The sequence below is a fragment of the Odontomachus brunneus genome, unplaced genomic scaffold (genome assembly GCF_010583005.1).
Source record: "Odontomachus brunneus isolate Ranch 3 - 2012 unplaced genomic scaffold, Obru_v1 Obru_scaffold_021, whole genome shotgun sequence".
Taxonomy (NCBI): Eukaryota; Metazoa; Arthropoda; class Insecta; order Hymenoptera; family Formicidae; genus Odontomachus; species Odontomachus brunneus.
The window spans coordinates 138,382-162,163 of NW_022639471.1; the positions used below are offsets into that span (position 1 = coordinate 138,382).

The 23,782-nt window shown below is 39.6% G+C and overlaps 1 protein-coding gene across 3 annotated transcripts in view; it reads left to right on the forward strand.

The window, feature by feature from the left end:
* The window catches only part of LOC116842136, a 58,294-nt gene that overhangs the window by 30,087 nt on the left and 4,425 nt on the right, over nt 1-23,782 (forward strand). Inside the window, exons 1-12 of one of the 3 annotated variants that reach the window (XM_032810891.1) lie at nt 6,852-7,671; nt 19,700-20,084; nt 20,443-20,603; nt 20,810-21,021; nt 21,186-21,283; nt 21,544-21,660; nt 21,717-21,867; nt 22,385-22,723; nt 22,990-23,085; nt 23,184-23,313; nt 23,386-23,540; nt 23,639-23,746. In XM_032810891.1, the coding sequence (XP_032666782.1) occupies nt 19,735-20,084; nt 20,443-20,603; nt 20,810-21,021; nt 21,186-21,283; nt 21,544-21,660; nt 21,717-21,867; nt 22,385-22,723; nt 22,990-23,085; nt 23,184-23,313; nt 23,386-23,540; nt 23,639-23,746 (1,917 nt within the window). In that variant the 5' untranslated portion in view covers nt 6,852-7,671; nt 19,700-19,734. Of the gene's footprint in view, nt 1-6,851; nt 7,672-19,699; nt 20,085-20,442; nt 20,604-20,809; nt 21,022-21,185; nt 21,284-21,543; nt 21,661-21,716; nt 21,868-22,384; nt 22,724-22,989; nt 23,086-23,183; nt 23,314-23,385; nt 23,541-23,638; nt 23,747-23,782 lie in introns of those variants that run through there. The other 2 variants (XM_032810889.1, XM_032810890.1) reach the window with 2 other exon arrangements.

The window sequence follows — 23,782 nt, forward strand, 5'->3', positions numbered from 1 at the left end:
TTGTCGCGCGACTCACGTCGCTTTGCGCGCGACCGGCCGAAAATCCCAGAACTTCTTTTTCCGCTGAATCGCGACCAGTTTCTGGAGTAGCCTCGTCATTGGCGTATCCAGGACACGCGATCCGACCGGCATACCTGCAGGACGACGACGACAACGCGGTGCGTGCGTGCGTGCGTGCGTACGTACGTACCTGCATACGTGCACGCGCTCGCTCTCTCGCTCACGCGTTTATGAAAGCTCCTATCCGGCCAGTTTCCGATCGGCCACCGATAATAACGTATTCGCGCAATGCCGCGGCGAACCGGATTTTACGCCCGCAATTACTTACGAACTCGGCTCCCGGGGCCCGGTCGTAACATTACTTGGCCGCGTATTAGCGGCGCCGCTATATATAGACTTTCTGCGAATGCGTTATACGCACAGCGCGAGCGAGCGAGCAAACGTGCTCGCTGCATCTCGAGAAAGTTTTCCGATACGGGAAAAGGAAACCGCGGACGCCGGCGGTACCCTTTCGATGGAGAAACGGTCACGCGGCTGCTTCCTCCGATGCTGACGACGCAGCGCGAAGACGTCGTCCTTCTGAAATCTCGAAGAATTCGACATCGGAAAATTGTTCGACTCCGCGGGGAGTTGATCCGCGCGATTATCCGCGAAATAGATGCAAACGCATCGAAACACGACCGCAAGCTGTTCGTCGTTCATCACCACCGGCGATCTGATCGGACTCTCTGTTAACGACCGCGATTCGCGAACGATTCAGCATTCCAGGTAATGGGCTAATAGAGTGCTGTCCCTGACAAAGAAGTCGAGGGCTGTTCGCAGAAATGTGCTTTCATGATGTTAACAACTGCCGGCGCGATTCTCCGACTATGCTCGATAATTATTTCACCGCTCCGTAGTGGCGCCTTACGCGGACTCACATACCCAGGGTGATCGGAAACGATAGCGACGAACTCCACTTGCGATTTCTTGGATCAACGTTGATTTTCGTTGGCCGTTTCTTCGTGAAAATAATCTCGAACTTGAGTTACTTTCAAGTTGCAAGTGTGAATAATACACGCAAAACATATTTATTCATTCTGCTCTGCTATGAAAAGCGGTTATTCAGTTTCTTTCAAATGATAATTATCTTTCAGCAAAGAATATTTTCTTGACAATAGTCTTAGAATATATTCATTACAAAATTTAGAAAAGCTAAAAAAATACTTTAAAATTTATTTGTCCGATGTAGTTGATTTCTGCGAATGAACTCTTCATATCCCACAAATAAATTTCCAATATTTTCTTCTGTATGTGTGTGTGTTGTGTGAGTGCATAAATTTTTGATAAAATTTTATCGAAGAATAAGTTGGTTCTACGTAGTAAGTAAACTGATATTTTTTTTTATTTAATATTTCTTAATTGAAATATTAAATTTATAAAATTTAAATTGTATCTTGAGTACATTTAATACTTATTATGAACTTATAATAAATTAACGGATATACAAACTTATGAATATTTGAAACAAGTAATATTTTTTTTTAATGTAGTACGTACTTTTCTGCATGTATAGATAATTTCTGTATTTTTAAAAGATAAAGAGCCAATAATTCAACACTGATTATTGATTTCATTCACTCAAGTTAACAGTTTTAAATCTTGCTAAAAAAATATTTCTTTGTCAAAGACAGTGTATGGACTTTTTACTAAATTTTGTTTCCTCTGATAGAGAGAAGGGATCTAATAATATGTGCATGTTTTCGTTAGACTGTCAAATAAAATAAAGAAGAATGTTAAGAATCGATGAAAATATCAGTTTGAAGATAAAGTGATTAAAAAAGCAGCGTCCGACAATGAGTTCTCTGAGAACGTAAGTCGATTTCGAGTCACAGAATTTAGTCACGGAACTCTATGAGGTCTCTCTGTGTCGTTTCCGAACACCCCGTAGAAACGAGCGATGCACAATGTGAATACCTCACGTGCCTTCTTCGGCGACGCCGCGCATTTCCATTCCGTACTGAGAAAGTATCTCGACGTCGCGCGGATCGAGATGAGAACGAAGCTCGATCCTTTGTCACTTCCGTCAGTAAGCTGTCCTTTTTGTCTTAGTCGCCAAGAATAACAGCGGACACATCGCTGAGTCAGGATACCTAGAACACGTCATTACTCTTACAAAGTGACTTGAAAATTAGTGGAAAGCGTTGCGAACCAAACCGATGGCAATCTCACGCGAATTTCTTCTGTTTTCTATTTCTCTCTTCCTACTTTCGTTTTCGAAAACGACGTCTTGCTGTTACACACTCGGTTAGGGTCAGGTATGTGCGATTTGATTCGAAATGTCGATTATAAAATAATTTTCGTTACTTGACGAAGAATCCATCGTGAAATTTACGGCGATGGTATCTAGGGCATTCCGCCGATATTCCGATACCTGGCACAAATACCGTGAAAACAAGAAATGTGAGAATAATTCGAATACTTGCGCGTCAAATATGTGTTCGCTGAGCTGGAAAATTAAACCTCCTAAGAAAGTCTTGAAGAGAACGAGAGGAGAGAGAGAGAGGAAGAGACAGAGAAAGAGAGAAAGGAAGAGAGAGAGAAGCGCACGTGTCCTTCTATGACGCAATTACGATGTCGCATTCTGCGAACGAGGATAAGTCGCGATAAAATCACGACGAGATTTCTTCATTCCTCCGCGGCCGCGACGTTACGTGTCGTTGCTTTAAATATAATACCTTACCGAAGTCGGTGAAAGGTGCGGAAGGTAATCGGACTTAAGTGCCCACGTACTCGATGCACCGGCTCGCGTCGATCCCCGGGTCGTTGAGAACTTCCGCGAGCGGAAAATATCAAGCTCGATCTCGAAGCTCGGGTCTCGTATTACACCAGTCGTAAATTCGAGTTTACAATCGCGCACGAACACGCGCATAATTGAATCGTTCTCTCGCTTATCTCTCTCACCTTCCGATCTGTCATCGATACTTACTACTCATAACAATTGGAAATTTAATGACAATATGTTACAGATAAATATTATTTTATAGATCTAATATATGAAATAAATAATATATGAATCTAATATCTAATATATGAATAACTAATATATAAAACTAATATATGAATAATTGTCAAGCATTCGAAGTATCGATCATCCAATTATCAAATTGGTTATCGAATCGTGGCATAAGACAAAAATTTTAGTCGGTACTGCTTACTTTAGCTATCGATAATTTCACAATTAAATGACGTGTGTTCAATCCTTCGTTAGGCATGCGATTTACAGATGTAAATTGAAGACTACCTGAAGTATCAAATATGATAATATTTACAAAATAATTAAAGAAACCAATTTTTTTATTTAGTTGATCCAATTAAATGGGTTGGTAAACAATTTGGTAATAATTACTGAATATAGTTTGACTATTACCAAAGTATTTTAGTCCGCTAATTTATCACATAATGTGATAATTATTGTGATAGTACTGAGCAATATGCTTTTATATTTTACAAATTGTTTCATGATACACAACACATAAATTCGTAGTAACTCGTAGTAATAGTCACGAAGTCTTAGCAGCTGATGTCAACTCTTGCCAAGATTACTTACTAATATCAAATCATTTGATTATATTCACTCACACGTAGTTGAAACTATATATTCCACTAAAGAGCGTCTGGTAACTATTACCCGGGTTTGATGGGTTATTGCCAAGCCTTTTTTTCAATGTATATCTACAGTAATGGTAAAGCAGGCGCCTAAAGTTGAAGATAAAAAAAAACGCACGCCCACAGAAGGGTCAATTAAATTTGATATTTGAATACTGAATGCGTTGTGTGCGCGAGAGGCCGCGTCTCTTCTTACGCATGCCCACGGCTGCGTAAGAAGGCGTTGCATCAAATATTCACGTTGTTTTAGCACGCGGCCGAGGAAGAATTCACGTGCCACGCACGGTTCATCGGAAAATCCCGTACGTGTGCATGGCGCGGCACTGCTAAATATAACAGTACCGTTTGTAACGTAATTAATGCAGCGTCGAGCTGAACAAACAGAGACACGCGTCGTATGCGAATGACTGTATTACCCCGACTGTATTAACCCTTCAGCTGCCAATTAGCGAATACCGCGTGCTTGTGTGCAGCTCGTACGTTTCAAAGATGTCGCGAGATCGCGTCGCCGGAACGCGGCGACAATTTTAAACGAAATACGCGCGCGGAGTGTACACGTGATTACTTGAAAAGTTACCGCACTTCGACGTAAGAGAACACGAATTTATACACGATACACCTGCTTTAGATTCGATTTTAATAAAAACGCGGCGTTCTTCTTGTTGCAAAACCCAGCAAGAAATGATCAGACTTTTCATATTGCTCTGAACATTTTCAAAAAATACGATTCCCTAAGAGCTGTAACGTATAAATATCAGTTCCTAGACGCGTTTCCTAATCCTGATCATCTCTTTATTATTTCGGTCTTTAAATACGAATATTTCAACTTTCAACATATAATATATGTATGTCCTTCTCAATCCTGATGTATTCAATATATACATATATACACACACACACACACACACACACATATATATATATTTTTTTACGTTGAAAATTTAAACATTCGTACTTAAAAACCAAAACAATAAGAATATTCAGGATTAGAATATGTCCGAGTACATACATGGGTATTTTTACCTTACTTTATACTTCGAAAATCGAAATTCTCTCCTCTCTCTCCCTCTCTCTCTTGCGAGTGACAAATCGTCGACGCGTTTATTGTCTTTTTTATCGTTCAGTTAATTGCTTGACGTGAGTGCCGTCATCGTCATCGTCGCGATGATCTTTCCTGTGTAATCCACGAGCAGCGCACTTCTTTATCGTTCATTTCCTCAGATGGGATACCCATTAAGCCCCGAAGATTTTCCTACAAATCCACACGTTAGGGCACTTAGAGAGACGCACCGATATGGCATTCCGATGATTCATGATTCGCGGTCGAACCGGTCTCTCGCCGCGGCGACGGGCCACCGCTGTGGGGTGCGGGACCCACCCGGGCATCCGCCTAATGCCCGGCTCGTGTTATTCACTTCCCTCTCGAACGGTACAAATTCCTCTTTCCAGAGCAAGGAGAGCCGAGAGAGCCTTTTATTATCGACGTGACGTGCCGCAACGGCGGCCAGCGGCGGCTAGAGTACTCGGTGAGTCATTCTCAGTGACTGGCTCGTTGTAATTCATTGCGACGATTGAACCCCCACCTATCGCGCGTACGCTTTACAGCGACGTTCACACCTAAATTCGCCGATTTGCAACTTTGCACCTTGCTTCTATCTCACTAGCGATCAATGATTAGAAGAAAGCGTTATAAAATGAAACCAGACACAAAAAAATTTTTTTTAATAAGGGAAAAGAGAGTAGACCAAAGGTTCCCAGACACGAAATTGAACAAATATTCAATATTGGGTGAGCCGGAAAATTTAATTCGATTTTTTACTACCTTTTCGCGACGGCAGACTGGCCGCATTAAGAAAAAAGTATCTCGTACTCGAGATTTTAATTTCATAATGAAATAATTATAATCAGTAAAATAATTTTGTGAGACTAGCATTTTTCTCTTAGTACAGAATACACAAGTGCTGCCACGACATTAACAGAGAATCATAAATAACAACGATTTATCACTAGATCGACGAATAATTTGTCTCGATCGAGTGAAGTAAAGTCAAATTTTACTAAAAATCGAATCAAACTTCTTGACTTATCTAATACGTTTTTCTATGTTTACTTCATACGGTTGGTTTATGACTAAACAAAATTGACGCGTGTCTCCGTTACATGTTAAGTGTCTGATCAATTGTATCTTAACATCGCGCAATTAAGTTATCGTCATAAATTCCGGCATTAATATGCAAGCGACAGATTGCCTCGTAGATAGCCTAGGAAATTATCAGAAGATCGAAGTCCCGTTCACGTCCCACGCGCGTCAATTCGCGACATTATCTACCTGACGTTTCACATGCGCGTGTTATTAATCGCGATCGTGGCATATGGCTGTAACTGTGCCGCGCGCGTTACACAATTCTTATTCCACTCGCCTGTAATCTGCCAATTACGCGGGATTTCTCAATACGTCTTTTCCGCTTTATGCATTATCATGCAGCCGCATATGTAACGAGATTAATGTACCGTCGCAGGCAGCGGAGACGGTTCCAAGTTGCACAGATTCGCAGAAACACTAATGCATACTCGTGTGCGCCGTGACGTAACATTCGATGGTCCGAGTACAGAGAGCACACGTCTCCGGGTCATTTCCTCATATGAAATAAATGATATTCAATCGCGACATAATCTTCATAGTAACAAAGTTCACCTCACGCATTCACAGCAATAAGTTTACGCTACAAGGAAATACTCTATGCATGCTTGTCACAACACAAGCGACTCTTGACAGTCGATGAATATCATTCGAAATATTATCATTCGATAATATTTAAACTTAATGTTCTAACAGATATCGTCATTAGCTGTGGAAATTTTTCAAATTTCCACGAAATTCACAGTGCAGAATAATGGAACGTTAAAAATCGATAATGACAGCATGTAGAGAATATTTTTTCAAGAACATAGATACATCTACTTTCTTGAAGGTGCGATAATACCTCCGAAGAAAAAAGTTGATCGCAATGTCGATAATTGGACACCGATTGTCACTGATAAAGTAAAATCACAACTTTTGCGAAACAACATTTGTCACGGCACACACGCTCGTTCCGGTGTGAACGCTCACTTAACACGGAGCTTTGCTCTCGGCATTTCGATCCGTCCATCCGAGAGTGGCACGCTCACTCCGTTCCCATCCTCGGCCTCTCGCCGCAGTATCTACCTGTTGCTCGAGCGGCGAAGACTGCGCTCTATCTACCTGGCAGCCGAGACTTCGCTCGTGACCTCGTGCATTCCTTTTTTCTTTTTTTTTTTTCTTTTTCGTTCTGTCCCGCGCGTAACATTGAGTGTCGTCAGAACTGTCACTAGCTCGATACGCGATCACGACCAACAGGAGATTAGAAATACCAGCTGCAATTCGTTATCTGCCTTATCGCGCGAGACGGTTGGGATACCTATATCGCGAGTTGTGAGCGACTCGAGTGTTTAGTCTATCTCTCTCCCTCGTCAGGAGTGCTTTCGATATTCCGTATGGAGTGTACCCGGGTTGCCTTCAAGTTGTCGTCAGTAGTGGCTCGAGACGCTTGGAGGTATTTCATCGCGGTAGTCCGCTCTCAGTGACTGCAATTAGTTTATTTGCATTCTTCCGTTGGGTAATATTTACGTCACGCGAGTTATCCGCGCGATCTGGACCGATGCTGTCATTTCATGAAGCGAGGTGGAAGCTACATTGCTACGATCCGCGACGTTACTACCATGTCACGAGGCCGTGACACCGTAATCGTCGCGAAGAAACGGATTTCCTCCGTGATTTTGCGTGCTCCCATTGGAGCGCGACGCAATAATCGGCGGAAATTCATCTGGTGAATTCCAGGTGATACACACGAGTGTTTCGAGAGCGACTGTGTGTGGTGCCTGCGAGGGAGTGATCAACGCTGAAGAACGACCGGATTGTTCGCCGTGGTATACCGGGTGACGGGGCGATAAGGTCGTGAAGATCGACCACGCGATTTCGTCCGAGGGTGAGAGTGGAAACACGTAAGTCATTGTCTCCTGTGCACGCGTCTCTTGTTCACTGCTGCGATATCAAACGATCGTCTCGGGCTCGAGGTTAAGCACCGAGATATGTGCGTTTTTCCACGATTATTAGGGACAGTTTGGAGGATAAAGATTTCGATCAGTGTTGTGTAACTCTTTCCGAATTTTAGTTGTCGCAAGATCTCTCGTAAGCGATCGGTTTTACGGGAGAATATTCTCTCGAATACATTCTAAAAGGGACTTGTGGCGTAGGAATTTTCTCGATAAGATCTTCAGACAAAAGAATACATATACAAGCTTTAAGGCCTTAAGCTTAATAAGGCTTAATAAGGCCTTATCAGAACAACATTCATTGGTCTTTATAATTGTTCTCATCTTATCTGGATATAATGTGATGTGATATGATATGATTTAGTTATGCTTTTAAAAAATGAGATCGATTAGCCGAATAATCAATAGTCACAATGTATACTCATGTCCAGACGATGTAAACGATTAAGAAGATCAGTGAATTTCGGCCGAATAAGTATTAATTTGTTAATATTAAAGTTTTATTGAAACTTTAACACAACATCGTCAATCGTTTTCCGTTAATATCTCGAAATTTCACGTGATTGTTTGCGAAATGAGATTCTTGCGCTCAGCTTGACATGCTCTACCTTGACATGTGGTTTTGTCAAATATCTTGTATATATCGCAACACCTTGGCAGAATGTATATTTCTCATGTCACTTAATTTTTTTCGCATATATTTTTCGATATTTTTTAATCTTCCATGATGTTGAATCTCGGTCTTACGTCGAGACCGTTTTTCTGAGGAATGATTGAGTCATATTTCCGCTGTACTCTTTTTATTTATTATCGTTCTCCTTTCGTCGTGCAGACTTAGAAAACCGTTAAAGCGAAAGAGTTTAATGTTCTGCGAGAAAAGGCACGAGCCGTGTCTTATTTAGGATAGAATAAGAAGAGTCAGGCTTGCGCGTGTTTCTCCATTTTGTTAGGAGAGTTTGCTCAGATGTCGGAGTAAGTTGGGACATCATTTGTTTATTTTCACAGCTGCGTTATATCGTACGTTGATCAGAAATCACTCGTCGAAGACAGAATGCTCAAGACACCTGACAGATGATTATCGAGCACAGGCGATCGCGCTGTAAATATTTGCTGAGTTTGCTCCGCTGAATGTGGTTCTGTGTATTTTAAATTCTTTCGAATTTTCTAGTTTTGAAGACGGCTTTTTAAAATCTTATCGGTGAACAATTTTATCTAAAATGTAAGCGAATGAGTAAGATATAAATAACAAACTCGTTCAATAGTATCGACAGATGAGTCCTACATCTTTTGCTTGAAGATAATAATTATCGTGATATGTTTATCTTTTAGATCTCGACCGCGGTTTGCAGCAGTTCTCAAAGGTTGTTAGTTTTACTTGTGAAATAGCCACTATATTAAAATAGGTGATAAAAAGTGAACGTTGATCGAGTCGATATTGATACTAGGAAATGATCATTAGTTTAGTAAATAATCGTTCGAAAATAATTTCCACTTTTTTAAAATAACTCGCAAATATTCGCTGAGAAAAATGAGACTCGAACCAAGGAGAAAAACCTTAAAAAGTATACGCAAAATCTGTTTTTCAAAATAGAACCTACATTTGTTTATTGATTTCATTACATGGAGAAAAGATACTTGAGAATTTATTAGTGAGATATAAAGTTTATTTCTGTGAATAAAATATATTCCGCAAATAAATTTTCAAGTATTTTTCTCTCAGTATGAGAAAGCGAAAGAAGGGACTGTATACACTTATATTTCTATTGATTTTCCTTCGTTTTCTTAGATTAACGACATTAATTTCCGTCAGTTTTCTGATGACCTTAGATACAAACGACGCAGATAATACAGAAGACACATAGCCTTATGTATACTTCAGATAACCGATAAAGAAGATGTTGCGATATTGTTAGCGCACAGAGCACAAACATGATGAAATTTTTCACTCAAGTCGCCAAGCGAATATTCCGATTTCTGATCGCGATTTAATCTTGCCGTCCTTTTGTGGCATGACGATTGCGTGAGTTCTGATTCGTGTGTTATCTCCGATCAAATATTAGCAAGATGCAATGCTATTTGCGTTGCAAACAGTCTCACTTGCCGCACTTGATTATCTCTCGGCATGATATCGCGATGTCGCGAGCTTCGCACGATCGGCCAGGTATTGCCGCGAATGTACGCGACAACAGTGAGTATGTCGACATATGCATGGAAGAAATAACTCTATTAGTGTAACTGAATTTTCTATTATCTGGGAACCAGATATGAATAATTTCTGTAAGAGATTTTTACTCACAATTAGCCTGTTGCTCTCACTAGTAAACCCACCCAAAAGATACACTCCGATTTCTTTCTAATTTGACACAAATGTAGAAGTATATGAAATATTTAGGTCATATTTTTTCATTTTGGTCCATTTTGAGCTTTACGGGCAGTTTATAGCTTTTTAATATTTTCATTCTTACCATTAACAAATACAACAATAATACATAAGAAATAAAATTGAATACAAAATATAATTAAATAATTTTACCAAAATTGGCATAGCTGAGACACGAACCATTCTAAATTTCTTTAGTCGAGATTCCAACCAAAATATTGTAAATCTGTGCTAAATTAATAAAAAATGGTTCGAATCTCGTCCAAACCGAGAAATTATTTTTATAAGTAGTTTTTTCAACTTTTTACATGACTTGTTTAAACATTTTATTATTTATACAAATAATTTTACACATTTGACTTCATATTCATAATCAGTAAACCAAAAACGCTTATATCTTGTATTCAATTTAATTTCTTATGTATTGTTGTTGCACTTATTGATGATAGGAGTGAAGACATTAAAAAGCTATCCGTGAAACTCAAAGTGGACTAAAGTGAAAAATATGACTTAAATATTTTTTGTACTTTTACATTTGTCTCAAATTAGAAAGAAATCGGAGTGTAACTTGTGAGTAGATTTACTTGTCAGTCACCTCAACCGAATTTCAATGCAATTGAATGTTCAAACGATCATATTAACAGAAATATTACTTCTCGTTAGCGAGTTTTTCAACTGATTCAGTTACACGCACTGAAATCTTTTCCCCATGCGAGAATGTCAAAATCTACAATCAATTCTATCGTTTCTCGCACTCATCGTTTCAACACCTTTTTCGCGGTTTTTCCGCTTATTTTATGCATTGAAAAAAAAGTACTTGAAAATTTATTCGCGAGATAAAAGTTTACTTCTCAAGAACAAACTTTATTTCATAGAAATCAACCTTATATTTCACAAATGAATTTTTAAATATTTTCTCTCAGTGCAATCGAGACAACGCGGTTTTTTATCTTCGGCAAGGCGGAAGTGCTTCTCCGATAAGATCCTCTTCGAAATCCTCTTTCGCGTCGTTCTGCACGGTGTCGGCGCGTTTCCGGGCGCATCTCCGGGAACAGATTGCGTCCTGGAATTCCGGAGCGCAACGGGTTATAGAAGCGCACGGGCATGAGCAAGCTTCGTCGTGCTTGTCGTCGTCGCCGTCGTCGCGACTACGTGAGACGCATAACACGCTCCTCGCCTTTTCTGGCTGCAGTGATTTTCCAGCAGAATCGCGACTTACGTGATCGGTTTCCGGAACGAAAGGAGGAATCCGCTCGCGCTCCGGGTGTCGACGGCCGTGCAATTGTCCGTCTTCTTTTCCCATGCTTTCCCGAACCTTGGATGTCAGCCAGTTAACGGTAGTGTCGCTTATTAGCCTCTCACACGCGACGCGTGTATTGTGGCATTTAAGTGAAAATCTCCCCCAACACCCCTGAATGAGAGAGAATCGTTCGTTTGCTTTCTTCCAACGTGTGCGAAAAGGAAGAACATTTGTTAACGTCAAGTATTGTTTGATAACATTTCATAGCCAAATATAGTCATTGGAAAATCCCGTCAGTTTGCAATAGTCGAATGAAACTTACATTTATTAGTCGTTAATTTAAACTTGTCTCATGTGAGATGTTAAGGTCTCAGCTTAGGTCCGTATTAATAGTCATTAATTGAAACTTGTCCCTCTCACGTAAAATATTCAGGTCTCAGTTCAGGTCTGTATTGATAGTTCTTAATTGAGACTTGGCTCAGATAACATGTTCAGATTTGGACCCGTACATAGTCGTCGTTATTTGAGTCTTATTTCACGTTAAGATCTTAAAGTAGGTCCGTATTGATAGTTGTTAATTGAAACTTGTCTCACGTGACATACTCGTACTAAAATATAGAATTAGATTTGAGTTCTTTTAATTGAATCATATGATATAAACACATTATATTATATTTATAATTGCGATTCAACTGAAGAACTCGCATTTAACTCCAAACTCAGAAGTGAGTGAGACAAGTTTCAAGTAACGACTGTAAATACGAGCCCTAAGACTTCTAGATGGACACAAGCAGATATCTACTTAGATACTCGGAAAGTAGTCTACAATAGATAAGTTTCAAAATTATATAATATTATTTATCATTGACACTAGAAATCCGATATTTTCAATCACTCTCTGTGCGGATATCGACAAGAGTTCTAATTACATTAGCTTCGATTAAACCTTCTTGATCTTAAAGCCAATTATTAGTTTGTCATCGGTATTATCTGAACCGTCTTCTTCGCGTATGATACACTCAAAGAATAAGCACAGGAAATCGTTAATGCCGATTGATCAGGAACATCGTGATCGTCGTTACAGTCGTCGGTGCAATTGACCCTAATTCGTCGCGAAATATCGTGCGTATCGTCGAGTCGAAGAAATTATCGACTTTGCCTCTCCGGCTTGTCCTCTCCCGGATAGAGAGATGCACTCCGCTCTCTTTCTCTCTCTCTTTTTCTGCCTCTCATCCGCGATGCAGATTTATGCGACGCGTTCGTTGCCATGGTTGAACGACGCGCATCCACGCCTATGCGGAATCGTGATTCATAGGAACGTGTCGGCATGCAGGCGTGCCCGCGGCGCCGAAAGCACTTGAAAATTTTCAGTGACCGCTGTTCTCTCGTCTCTGAATGCCGTTTCTTTCCTCGTTTCGTGGCTTTCCTGCCGGTTCCTCGCGCCTTTAGCACGCGTATGCCGTTACATCCCATTTCAAGTGTCTCGTCATATCGGAAACTGAACTGTCCGAACTGTGAGACCGTACGGAAAAAGAAGTTTGATTGAATTAATCAAATTTCGAGTGAAATATAAACGAACCAGAAATCATGGTTGTAGCTAGCAGAATTCGAGATTCCTGGTTAACTTGAACACAGAATTCTAGCAACTTCAACTGAAATTTTCTGATTTGTTCGTATTTCGCTCCCGCTCATTCGCTCTCGTAATCTGCAAGCATCTTTTTTCAGTTTGAAAATCCACAAGCCGAAATTTAGAAGCGTTAAGATGTTTACGATTTTAGTTTCTATATGTATTAAAAATACATCGAATCGAAATTTGAGCTCTACTTTGGACCTGAACTTTCTAACATCTGAATAAAGATCTGAAGGATCAGTATATGCATAATACATATGGAAAGTGAGATCCTACTTAACACCTCTAATTGGCAAAAAACGCACAAAACGCCACTTGTAGATTCCAAAGAAAACTCTTCTCGGCAAAGCTAGTAGGTTAAATCAAGAAAGGCTGCAAAGTATCAAAATACGCGTTAAGTGGAACATTGAGATCGAAAGTAGAATAAAAATTTCGACTTGGGTACAATGAACCTGTAAAACATACAGATGTTAGAAATTCAAGTCAAAAGTAGGGATAAAATTTTAACTTAGATATTTATTATTGATAATTAAATTGAAAACGAGTGTGAGAGATGATCTTTGTTAAAATTTTCGAGTTGAAAATAGAGTGCAAATCTGATCACCTGTTCAATCGAATCGTCTGGCAAGGGTGCCACGCGCTGTCGAAGAAACGTCTTCCTGAATGAGTCTACGTGTCAATGAACGCGATACGCATAAAAGCGTGCACACGGCATCGGCGCGATGCGGTGTTCTGTCAATGAACGAGTCCTTCCTTCGCACTTCTCTCTCCTTCTTCCCTTCTCGCAGTCGCTATTTTCGTAGCCCTCGTGTGAGGTGCCAGCCGCAAGATCGGTTTTATGGCACCGAGACTGCGCCCGCAGGCTTTTCAAGTAGCTCGACGCTGTCTACGAGACGCAATTAAGAATCCGCGAGAGCGTGTGTGCGACATCGTCAATCGTCGGCACGATTTAACCGACGACTTAATCCGGCTCTTTTTATTGGCGCACGTAACCGTTGTTGAACTCTCACGTAAGGTCGTCATTGACTCATTGTTGAGGAAGGACGCTGAAACTTCACATGGAACTGTTATTATCTGGGTAATTGAGAGTTTAGCGCTGAAAATTTGTCAAGAGATATATAAAATAAATCTTACAGGGGGGGGAGGGGCGATCTCTTTTCTTTCTTTTATATATTTTTTATTTTATTTTAATTTTTCTCTCGAAGCCCGATTTTATTAATATTAATAAAAATTTACTGTTTCTCCTTGACGATGTATTCACAAATAGACGAATTATACAAGAATTATCGCGTATCATATCGCGTTATCAGACTGAGAGAAAAAAATAATCTCACTAGAATTGCAGTCATTTCCGGCGCGAACCGTATCTGCTTGTCTTGACAAAACGTGCAAATATATATACGAAATTATTGCCATAGCAGCACTCGCTTGCTAAAAAATAATTGTTCTCACTATAATTATTTTTCACTTGCATTTGTAGTCGCAGATATACCCAAAAGAATATAATCTTATGTTTAGCGGGATTCTGTCTCAAGAGGATTCTTCCAAAACCAAAGGAAAAATATTCCAAGTGCAATATTCTTTTATACAAGAATGACGAGAATCCAAAATTACTATGACTTTCGCATCATGGAACGAAATTCCGAAGAATCTTGATATTTTCTTGACATGACAAACGAGAGATTTGTATCCACTTTCATTCGCATCTATTTCCGAACTATAACGGCTTTGACACCGTTTGTATTTTCGGTGAAGCTCTCTGGGGGCATTTGACTATGGCCGCGATACATTTTAAGAGCGAAAACTAACGAGTCGGCCCTCGACGAGTTGAGATCTAGTAGACACGGTATAACTGGAAGATCAAAGGTTCCGATTGTAAACCGTTAAATCGCTTTACACAGGAAGGATTCAAAATGCCGTTATTTCCGCTGTGAAAAATTCGTTCGGTGTCAATGTATTTATGCGCGGAATATGTCGCGCACGTGTGCCGAATAAGCCATGTCGGAAAGTCCTTTTGGAAGTGACGATTGTAGATAGTCTGTCTCGTGAGAAATTTTCAGATATTATCACAATTTATATATATATATATATATTTTTTTTTATATTTAATTCTATTCTCTAAAAAAAGTTCTTTGAGTGAAATTTCTCACTCAGAAAGTAAAGTGACAGTCGAATTCAAGTGACTCGAGTGTGTCACCTTTCACTCTTATAAAGTGTGAATTCTACATATTAAATCGAATGATTTTCATTCAGAGTATTTTCAAGTGAATTTTTATCTTAAGTGAAATTTTATTCCAAAGAGAATTTAGGGAGCAATTCATAAGGAAATGATTAAATTTATATTTCCTTCGACAAGAAAATTGTATAATCGGACTGCACAGATTGTTTGCCATTTCGCTGTTAAAGGTTCGAACGTAGTGAATCCAAAAAGTAACAAATAATTGGAGACATGTGTCTCCAGTTAGTAAAATTAGCGAAGAACGATGACGCGTGCAACGTAACCGAGTTGTGAGGTCTCAGACGTCGAGGAGGTGGGCTGGATCGCACGGACGAAAGTCCGTGTCCCGTCCTATTATTAGAGAAGGTTCCAGCCAAGTGCACATCGCAGGCAAGGGGTTACACGGCGGCGCAGTCGAGACCGCCGCAGCCGAGATAATATTGCGACGGTAGATCCGAGCGAGAGGTTGTATGCTTCAGTCCGATCATTCCCCGGTCGCGATATCCCCGACACGGAAAATCGGTCGACAATGCGCACCGATGCGCGGAATGCGCGAGTGTCGTGTCGAGTTGCAAGTTGTTGACACGTATCCCTCGTCTCGGATCCTTTGCTCCTCTGCCACCGTGGATTCCAATTGAAGAATAGGGTGTCGTAATTTCGCGATCTTCCTTTTATCGCAAGTGAGTACTCGAAGCGTACGCAATTCATACGCAGCTGCGATATCATATCGCGTTATCAGACTGAGAGAAAAAAATAATCTCACTAGAATTGCGGTCATTTCCGGCGCGAACCGTATCTGCTTGTCTTGACAAAACGTGCAAATATGAATACGAAATTATTGCCATAGCAGCACTCGCTTGCTAAAAAATAATTGTTCTCATTATGATTATTTTTCACTTGCATTTATAGTCGCAGATATACCCAAAAGAATATAGTCTTATGTTCAGCGGGATTCTTTTGTCTCAAGAAGATTCTTCCAAAACCAAAGGAAAAATATTCCAAGTGCAATATTCTTAAAATTGAAGGAATCTCGCCTTTTATCTGCAATGCAAATCTTCTCCATAGACATTTTTTTCTAATAAGAGGACATTCTGTTTCGAATAAATATATTTTATTCGAATAAATTTATTTGAATAAATATCTTGATTCAAAAGGAAAAAATTTGAATAATATCTAATAGATATTAGTTAATTGATAGTTCACTTTTCATTAAAGAAGGCATACTCTTTCGCTCAGAATATGAAATTACAGGAAGTGACGTCCTGCAATCGGATTTTTTTTAGAGTGCTAAAATATCTTCTTTTTAGAAGAATCCTCTCGAGAGAGAGATCATATATAAGAGGATTTGCACTAAGAAAAGATAATCTTTTTTGAGTGACTTTTTTCTCAGCGGGAGAACTGAATAAACATGGGGAACATACTTATTATGGATCGAGTGAAAAAGTTCCCCGATGTATATTTTTCTCTTTTTCTTTTCCGCTCTTTTTTCTCTCAGATTTGGAATCTCGAGACTCCAGATTCTGATTGTACGGTATCCTATGCCACACGGGAGAAAATTCCGCGGGTGACCATAGAGAAATCAACTGGTGCATTCCGCGGGGAATGTACGGCGCACGAATGCATGCACGGTCACGCGTACGGACGTAATACGGACGTTGATTTCACGTCTGCCGCCGAGAAAATTGGAAACCGTCGTCCAGCTCGTTTATTTGTACAATCAACTTCCACGTATGTGCATACGTATGTACACGGGAGCGAAGTGCCGAGATGTATCCGCGGCGATCACTCGACCCGGCTTGTGGATAGAATGTCTTGGATTTTCCTGTCTTACCTGTCAACCCTGCACTGAACGCCACCCTGCACTTCTCTAACGATATGAATCAAAGGACACCTGATTTATATCACGTGCCTTAATTTTCTCCTTTCAATTCGTCGATGATTGTGTCATCATCAAAATAAAGATCAAACGTTTTGAGACATTTTATAGGATATATAGCCAACTAATGACTGTTCTAGGCTTCAGTATTGAATATGGAATGTTTTGTTAATGCGAGACTGATCATATAACTCTTCAACATTGCGGAAATTTATTTTTACGTTTGACTAAATTAACTCTAGAACTTTAAATATTAAAAAATCACATGAACACCGAACATGGAACACCGAAATTTTACACAGCACACCTGTTTTTACTCATAACTTCCAGAAAAATGATCAAAATTTAATGTTCTTTTATTTAATATTTCTTTCTTTTTTAATCAGAGTAAAAATCGTCAAGAAGTATGATTCTGTTAATATTTTTGCAATTCAATAAAAATTTAAATAATATCTAATAGATATTAATTGATTGAAAAATTTGAATAATATTTAATAGATATTAGTTGATTGATAATTCACTTTTCATTAGAGGAGGCATCTTTTGCTAAGGATTTTTGCTAATAAAGTTGAAAAAATTGTAATAAAGAAACAAAACACTTTTGTATTTATGTATGATAGTTAACGTTTGAAAAGTTGAATCGGCTAAATTTTACTCATATTTAGAGTTGTAGCGTCACATTTCTTCCAAGATGGAGACTAAATCTAGAATTTGATTGATCAAAGCTGTGAACGGGATCTGTAAGTTTCAATCGAAGTATCTACCATTGAAAAGAAACAAAAGAAAGAGACGACAATGAGCCAGGGACATCCTGTATATACATACAGTGTGGTTATCGAACGGAAAGCACGCGGGTGTCTGTGCACGCGTGCATACTTGTGTAATTACACGGTGGGGCCCGTCTGTGTGCGAGTAATCGGATCGGCACAGACCGCCCGCCAATCCTTTAGCGTCGATAAACGGGCAGCGAGTTAATTGAAGACGATCGCATTAACGATAAAAGCCGACGGCAGCAGCGAGATGACCCTCTTGCTCCGCTTATACGGCGGATTTTTTCGCGATTTATGAAATATCGCGGATATATGTCAATAGGTGCGTACGCCGTTGCTCCTGTATGAATTTAATAGCGCGCGATCCAGATGAATCGGCCGCGATATAAACGCGAATGTTGCACGTGGTTATTAATTTCACTCGTTGTGCTTCGCACGCCCGGTACAGCACGTTTCGCAAGGTTTACGTATCGTGCGTTCAGCAAAGCGGCTCCTCGATCGATTCGCGCGAACACTTGCTTTTTAGCAAAAATTTACGCCGGACTATAATTACGGGATCGCACAACATTCAAAAAGAAAGAATATTAGCGAACCGAGAGAAAGAAAGATTCGAAGATGCGGAAGATAAATCTCACTCTTCGATTAATTTCGAATGGAATCTGTTCCAGTGGAACTTGTTTTAAAGTTCTGGTGTTCTATTCTAGAAAAGTTTATGACAAAAATGCCAAGCCAATTCTTCAGAAAAAAGAGAAAACTATGTTCGAATATATATTTGTAAAATATATTTGTAAAAATGTTTCTTACACTCTAAGTGCCGTAATTGAACATCCTACTGACAAAATATTGTTCTTTTATATTGCGTATATATATTAGTTGCATAGAATTACAAATGCTTTTACACACTAAAAGTACACACATGCAATACTGAATTGGAGTATTGTTCAATATGTGACGGAAACAACAAAAAATTTTAAAATGGACACAAGGCAGATTTTACGAAATAAAGGAGCGTGTTTAAATGCTGGGTTTGTTATGACTTATACAGTTAATTATACGTGTCAAAGTATGCGGGATAATTTCTCCGGCAATATATCATGCGTGATAAAGTAAGAAAAATGAGTTTTCATTACGTTGTCATGACAATGCGACGATACGCGTCCTCATTTATTAATTATCGTCGTTGCCGCTTCGATGAATCAAACCGAGTGCCAAGAAAGGCTCGTAATTTCAAGACGTCGTTCTCAGAATCTCTAATATGCCTGCGAATGATTAATCACTACACAAAAAAAAGTGTTGATAGCATTTTCGCGGGAACGAAGCCATTCTCTGTCTCGCGTGGATTGGAGGTTATTGTTAACGTTAATAAGAGCAAATCTAGAGTATGTGTGTCTTCTGCCAGCATTTTTACATCTAAATTCGATTTATCAATATTTGCAATATTCACAATTTACATTTGGGAATTTTAGATACAATTACTCTACTAAAAAAGAGAAAAACCAAAGAAAGAGAGATGAATTAAAGTTTAGATTAAATATCATCAAATGGCATTTTATTCATCATTTTTTTATATTTAAACTGATGTTACAACAAGAAGAGGAAACGAAGGATATAATTAGTTATCATATAATTTAATTTTAATTAATATTTATCTTTTTGACTTCTCTTTTTCTCTCACTCACTGACTCCCTCAACTTGTCGAGTTTTTTCTTTCAATGTTAAATGATACCACAATTATTCTCTGACATAATTCGCAAAGGGGAATAGCTATATGACATATTTATCTAAAAAAGCATAATGCTCACAGACGTGTTAATCTGTGTTTGATCAACTGTCTAACGAAGCCTTCGGATTTTCCGTTTTCAGGTACCACGACCGACCTGGTGCCACAACTGCTGGGCATGTTCGACGAGCTAGCGCGTCGACGCGATGGTTATAGCGGCGAACACGCAGTCTTGACGTCGTCCTGCGGGATCTCAGCGGCCTTGCAAAAGCGCCTGAGTCGTGTACCGGCCTCTCATCGAGGCTCCATATTCGGTCAACTGTGCACCAACGGTGACTTAGCCAAGTCCGCGCATCAGGGGGATCCGAGGTACGACGGAAAAGAAGGATCCACGGACCCTACCGACAACACTATGCTGGAGACGGTCGTCTCGAAATCCGTGGCGTCGTTGGAGGACGAACGTAACGGGGTATCCACCGAGGAGAAGCAGTCCTATAGGCGAGAGAGCAACAGTCTCACCCCGCTCAGGTATTATCCAACGTCGATCTGCTCCTTACAATCCTTCAGTGTGTACCAAACGTCAGGGTCACCGAGACCGTTATAGTTCTCTACCCTCCGTGACTTTCCCACGGCGAGCTTCTATTCCTCGATCTCATTTCGTTTCGAATGGTCTTCGATTTGATAGCATCTTCAGCTCGGCTATGCTGAGCTGCTCGGTATTGTAAATCGACTATGATATGAATCGTGGTTCACCTTAAGGGGGAACTATGTTAATTCGATTGAATCTGAAAGACGAAAGAAGAAGATCGAAATGAGAAGATTTATGAGGATTTTGGCTCGAGGATTGACTGATTGGTTGATTAATATCGCGTTTGTACTCGGCTAGGTACAATAGGCGCTGCAGAAATGGTGGTAGACCGCTTTCTGGAAGCTCCATCGCGTCCAGCACGTCTTCCAGTAGCTGTAGCAATCAGGGTAACACGTGTGCCGTCAATCCCTATTTGGCGTCCGTTGAGTCCCTTGCCGATACCTGTGCCAGTTCCCAGGGTAAGTGCCTCTAACATCGTTATGGAGTAAATATCTACTTAAACTTGTGTTCCCTTTAAATTTGTCTAATCGTAGAAATAATTGTTTTCAATCGTAGAAAACTTTGAATTTATTCAAAACATGCAACTATCATTAATGAGAAATCATATTATTTTATTCACGGTTCGCGGATCACGAGGTCAACATCTCTGACTTTGATTCTTTAGGTTCCGCGGATAGCGGAGTCGTGACAGTCTCGGAAGCCAGTTGCCGAATCTTGAACGACGACAATGGCCAGAGGAGGGACAGCGCCGAGGAGGATCCTGCGTGTCACAGGCCTCGCTACTGCGACCCACATCGCAATCCCGTCGATATGGTACTCCTGGAGATCGTAGACACAGAGGCGGTATACGTCGAGCATCTGCGCCAAGTTATTCAGGTTCGTTTCCGTCGCTATCGCGACGCGTCTATCATCATCTGACGATGATGAATAATGTCCAGCTCTTGGGCTAATTTAGCCAACGCATCTGCGGAGCGTTAGTGACTTACGCGTTCATTTAAAAATATTTCGTGAAGGATGTTCATTTTACATGTGATTTGCAGGGTTATCTCATATTCTGGAGGGGCGATCCGACGTCGTTCGCGCGGCAATCGCTCGGCGATTTATTTAGCAATATTGAAGATATTTTCAAATTTAATAGGTGCGTAGACAATATTCGATGTGTTGCTACTCAACACAATAACAATCGCAAAGACTATTTGGAAAATGTTGATGTAAATAGATGTAATTTTTATCCTTTAATAGTAAATTTGATTTAATTATAGCTAATTACATTAAAAATTATTAATTACTAAACAACTTAATTTAATTAAATCGTCTATTTTCTGATTACATCGATCCACGTCATCGTTTTTTCAACAGCTCTTCGTGCGACAGAAAATCAATGTTGACTTATTTCAGGGAATTTTTGCGAGAACTCGAGAAATGCGGCTTAGATCCCGTTTGCGTGGCCGATACGTTTCTTCAGTATATATCAGGATTTAATGTGTATACCGAATACTGCACTAATTATCCAAGGTAAGAATGTTGCTGATCAATGGCAATCGATGCAGTGTTAATCGAGTTTATTTCAGGGCAGTCTCCGTGTTGACCGATCTAATGAGCCAGGAAGAAACGGCGTCTGCTTTTCGTGAACGACAAGCCGCCCTGGGGCACGCGCTGCCGCTCGGATCATTTCTTTTGAAACCCGTCCAAAGGATTTTAAAGTATCACCTGCTTCTAAAGGTAATGAAACGCTTATGTTGAGTAAAAATCATGTGTCATGCATGTAGAAACGTAATGTCTATGCTAGTACGACATATGGATCACAATGCCATTTTGTGATTTGCGATGGAAAGAAATAAAAAAATATAGGTTTATACGAGAACATTTATCTTTCTATAAATCGCAATGAACATTGATTGACCTAATTCTAGTATTGATTTATGTATTTTTTATAAGTTAACAGTAGTATTTTTCTAAATAAATAAAACTAATTTGGCGGTAATCATTACTAGTACTTTCCAAGTATGCATAAGAAGTTCAACACATTCTTTATCCCAATTAAAATGAATGTCAGAACTGTTTCTTTAAGAAATATTGCATCTAAATTTTGTTCTCGTCCGCCATTGTTACACTATTAGAAAACGAAGATTCAGAAAGGTTGAGATCTTAGACAAGATCTGAAATTATATATTGAGGTGTGCGACAATTTAGAGTCAGAGTAACATAGATGGTAAGGAATATGAAATTTTCCTGACAGAATTTATCGAAGGAATTCGGCGCCGATTGTGATTCGAGAGAGAACGAGGCTGAAGGCAGAAATGCCATCGAGGCTGCTCTCGCCGCGATGACTGGCATAGCGAAGGACATCAATGCCATGAAGAGGCGGCACGAGCACGCTGTACGCGTTCAAGAGATTCAATCACTTTTGTACGGTTGGTTGGGACCAGACCTAACTACAAGTGGCGAATTGGTTGCGGAAGGCCGATTCAGGATGCGAGGGGCCAAAGTGCCGAGGCACGCTTTCCTTTTTGACCGAATGCTACTACTCACGAAGAAAAGGGAGGATGGCCTTCTCGTGTATAAAGCTCATATTATGGTACGGTTTATTTTACTTTCTCATTCTTCAAATTCACTTCTGTCGATATGTCTACGTACCTATTTGTTTAGGAATATATATAAAAAATTATTTCAGCCATAAGAATGATAAACATGAAAATAATAAACAAATTATTGGGAAAATATTTTTCTTATCTTTTCAAACAGTTTCGACATATCTAGTTCAAAAATTTGTTTGATAAGTATAATCGCCATTAATTAATTATAAATTGAAAATTATATACAAATTTCATTTTTCTTTTCTAGTGTTCAAACTTGATGCTGATTGAAAGTATTCCAGGAGAGCCACTTAGTTTTCATGTAATACCTTTCGATAATCCTCGATTGCAGTACACATTACAAGTAAGAACCATAAAAATATATCATTAATCGCAAAGCAAGATTCAAAAATAGGTCTGAGGATGACGGTATTTTCATTTAACAGCTTATCCTTCTTTCAGGCGCGCAACTTAGAACAAAAGAGAGAATGGACTCTGCAGATTAAGAGAGTAATATTAGAGAATTATAACGCAGTTATTCCTTCGCACGCGAGACAATTAGTATTACAACTAGGTCAAACGCAACAAGAAGGTACAAATGACAGTGCAAATTTGATTTCATTAAAAGTTATCACAAAATTAATATATTAATTACTTGGTACAGATGACGCTTTAGCGGACAAAAGCTCGGCGAAAAAATATTCGGCGCCTCCAGAATACTTGGAGAAACGTAAACAGGAGAGGGATAGACGCAGATCAGAAACCGGTATCAGGCAGAAATTCAAGAAGGGTGCCAGAAAATCAGATACTGCGATAGAGGTAAGATCTGATAAAAATATTAGCATATCCAATTTTATGCCTCTCGTATGGGTTTTATTAACTAAAGTTTTCTCATCTTTTGATCAATATGTTTTCAGAGTTCACCCGCATCATCGCGTAAAAATGGCAACGAAAATCGCATCATAAACGACTCGAGAGAGCAAACCTTTAACAGATCTTCGGATGCGCGAGCTTCGAAAGTTAAGGTAAAAAATACTTTTGATAATTAATGTTAACAATTA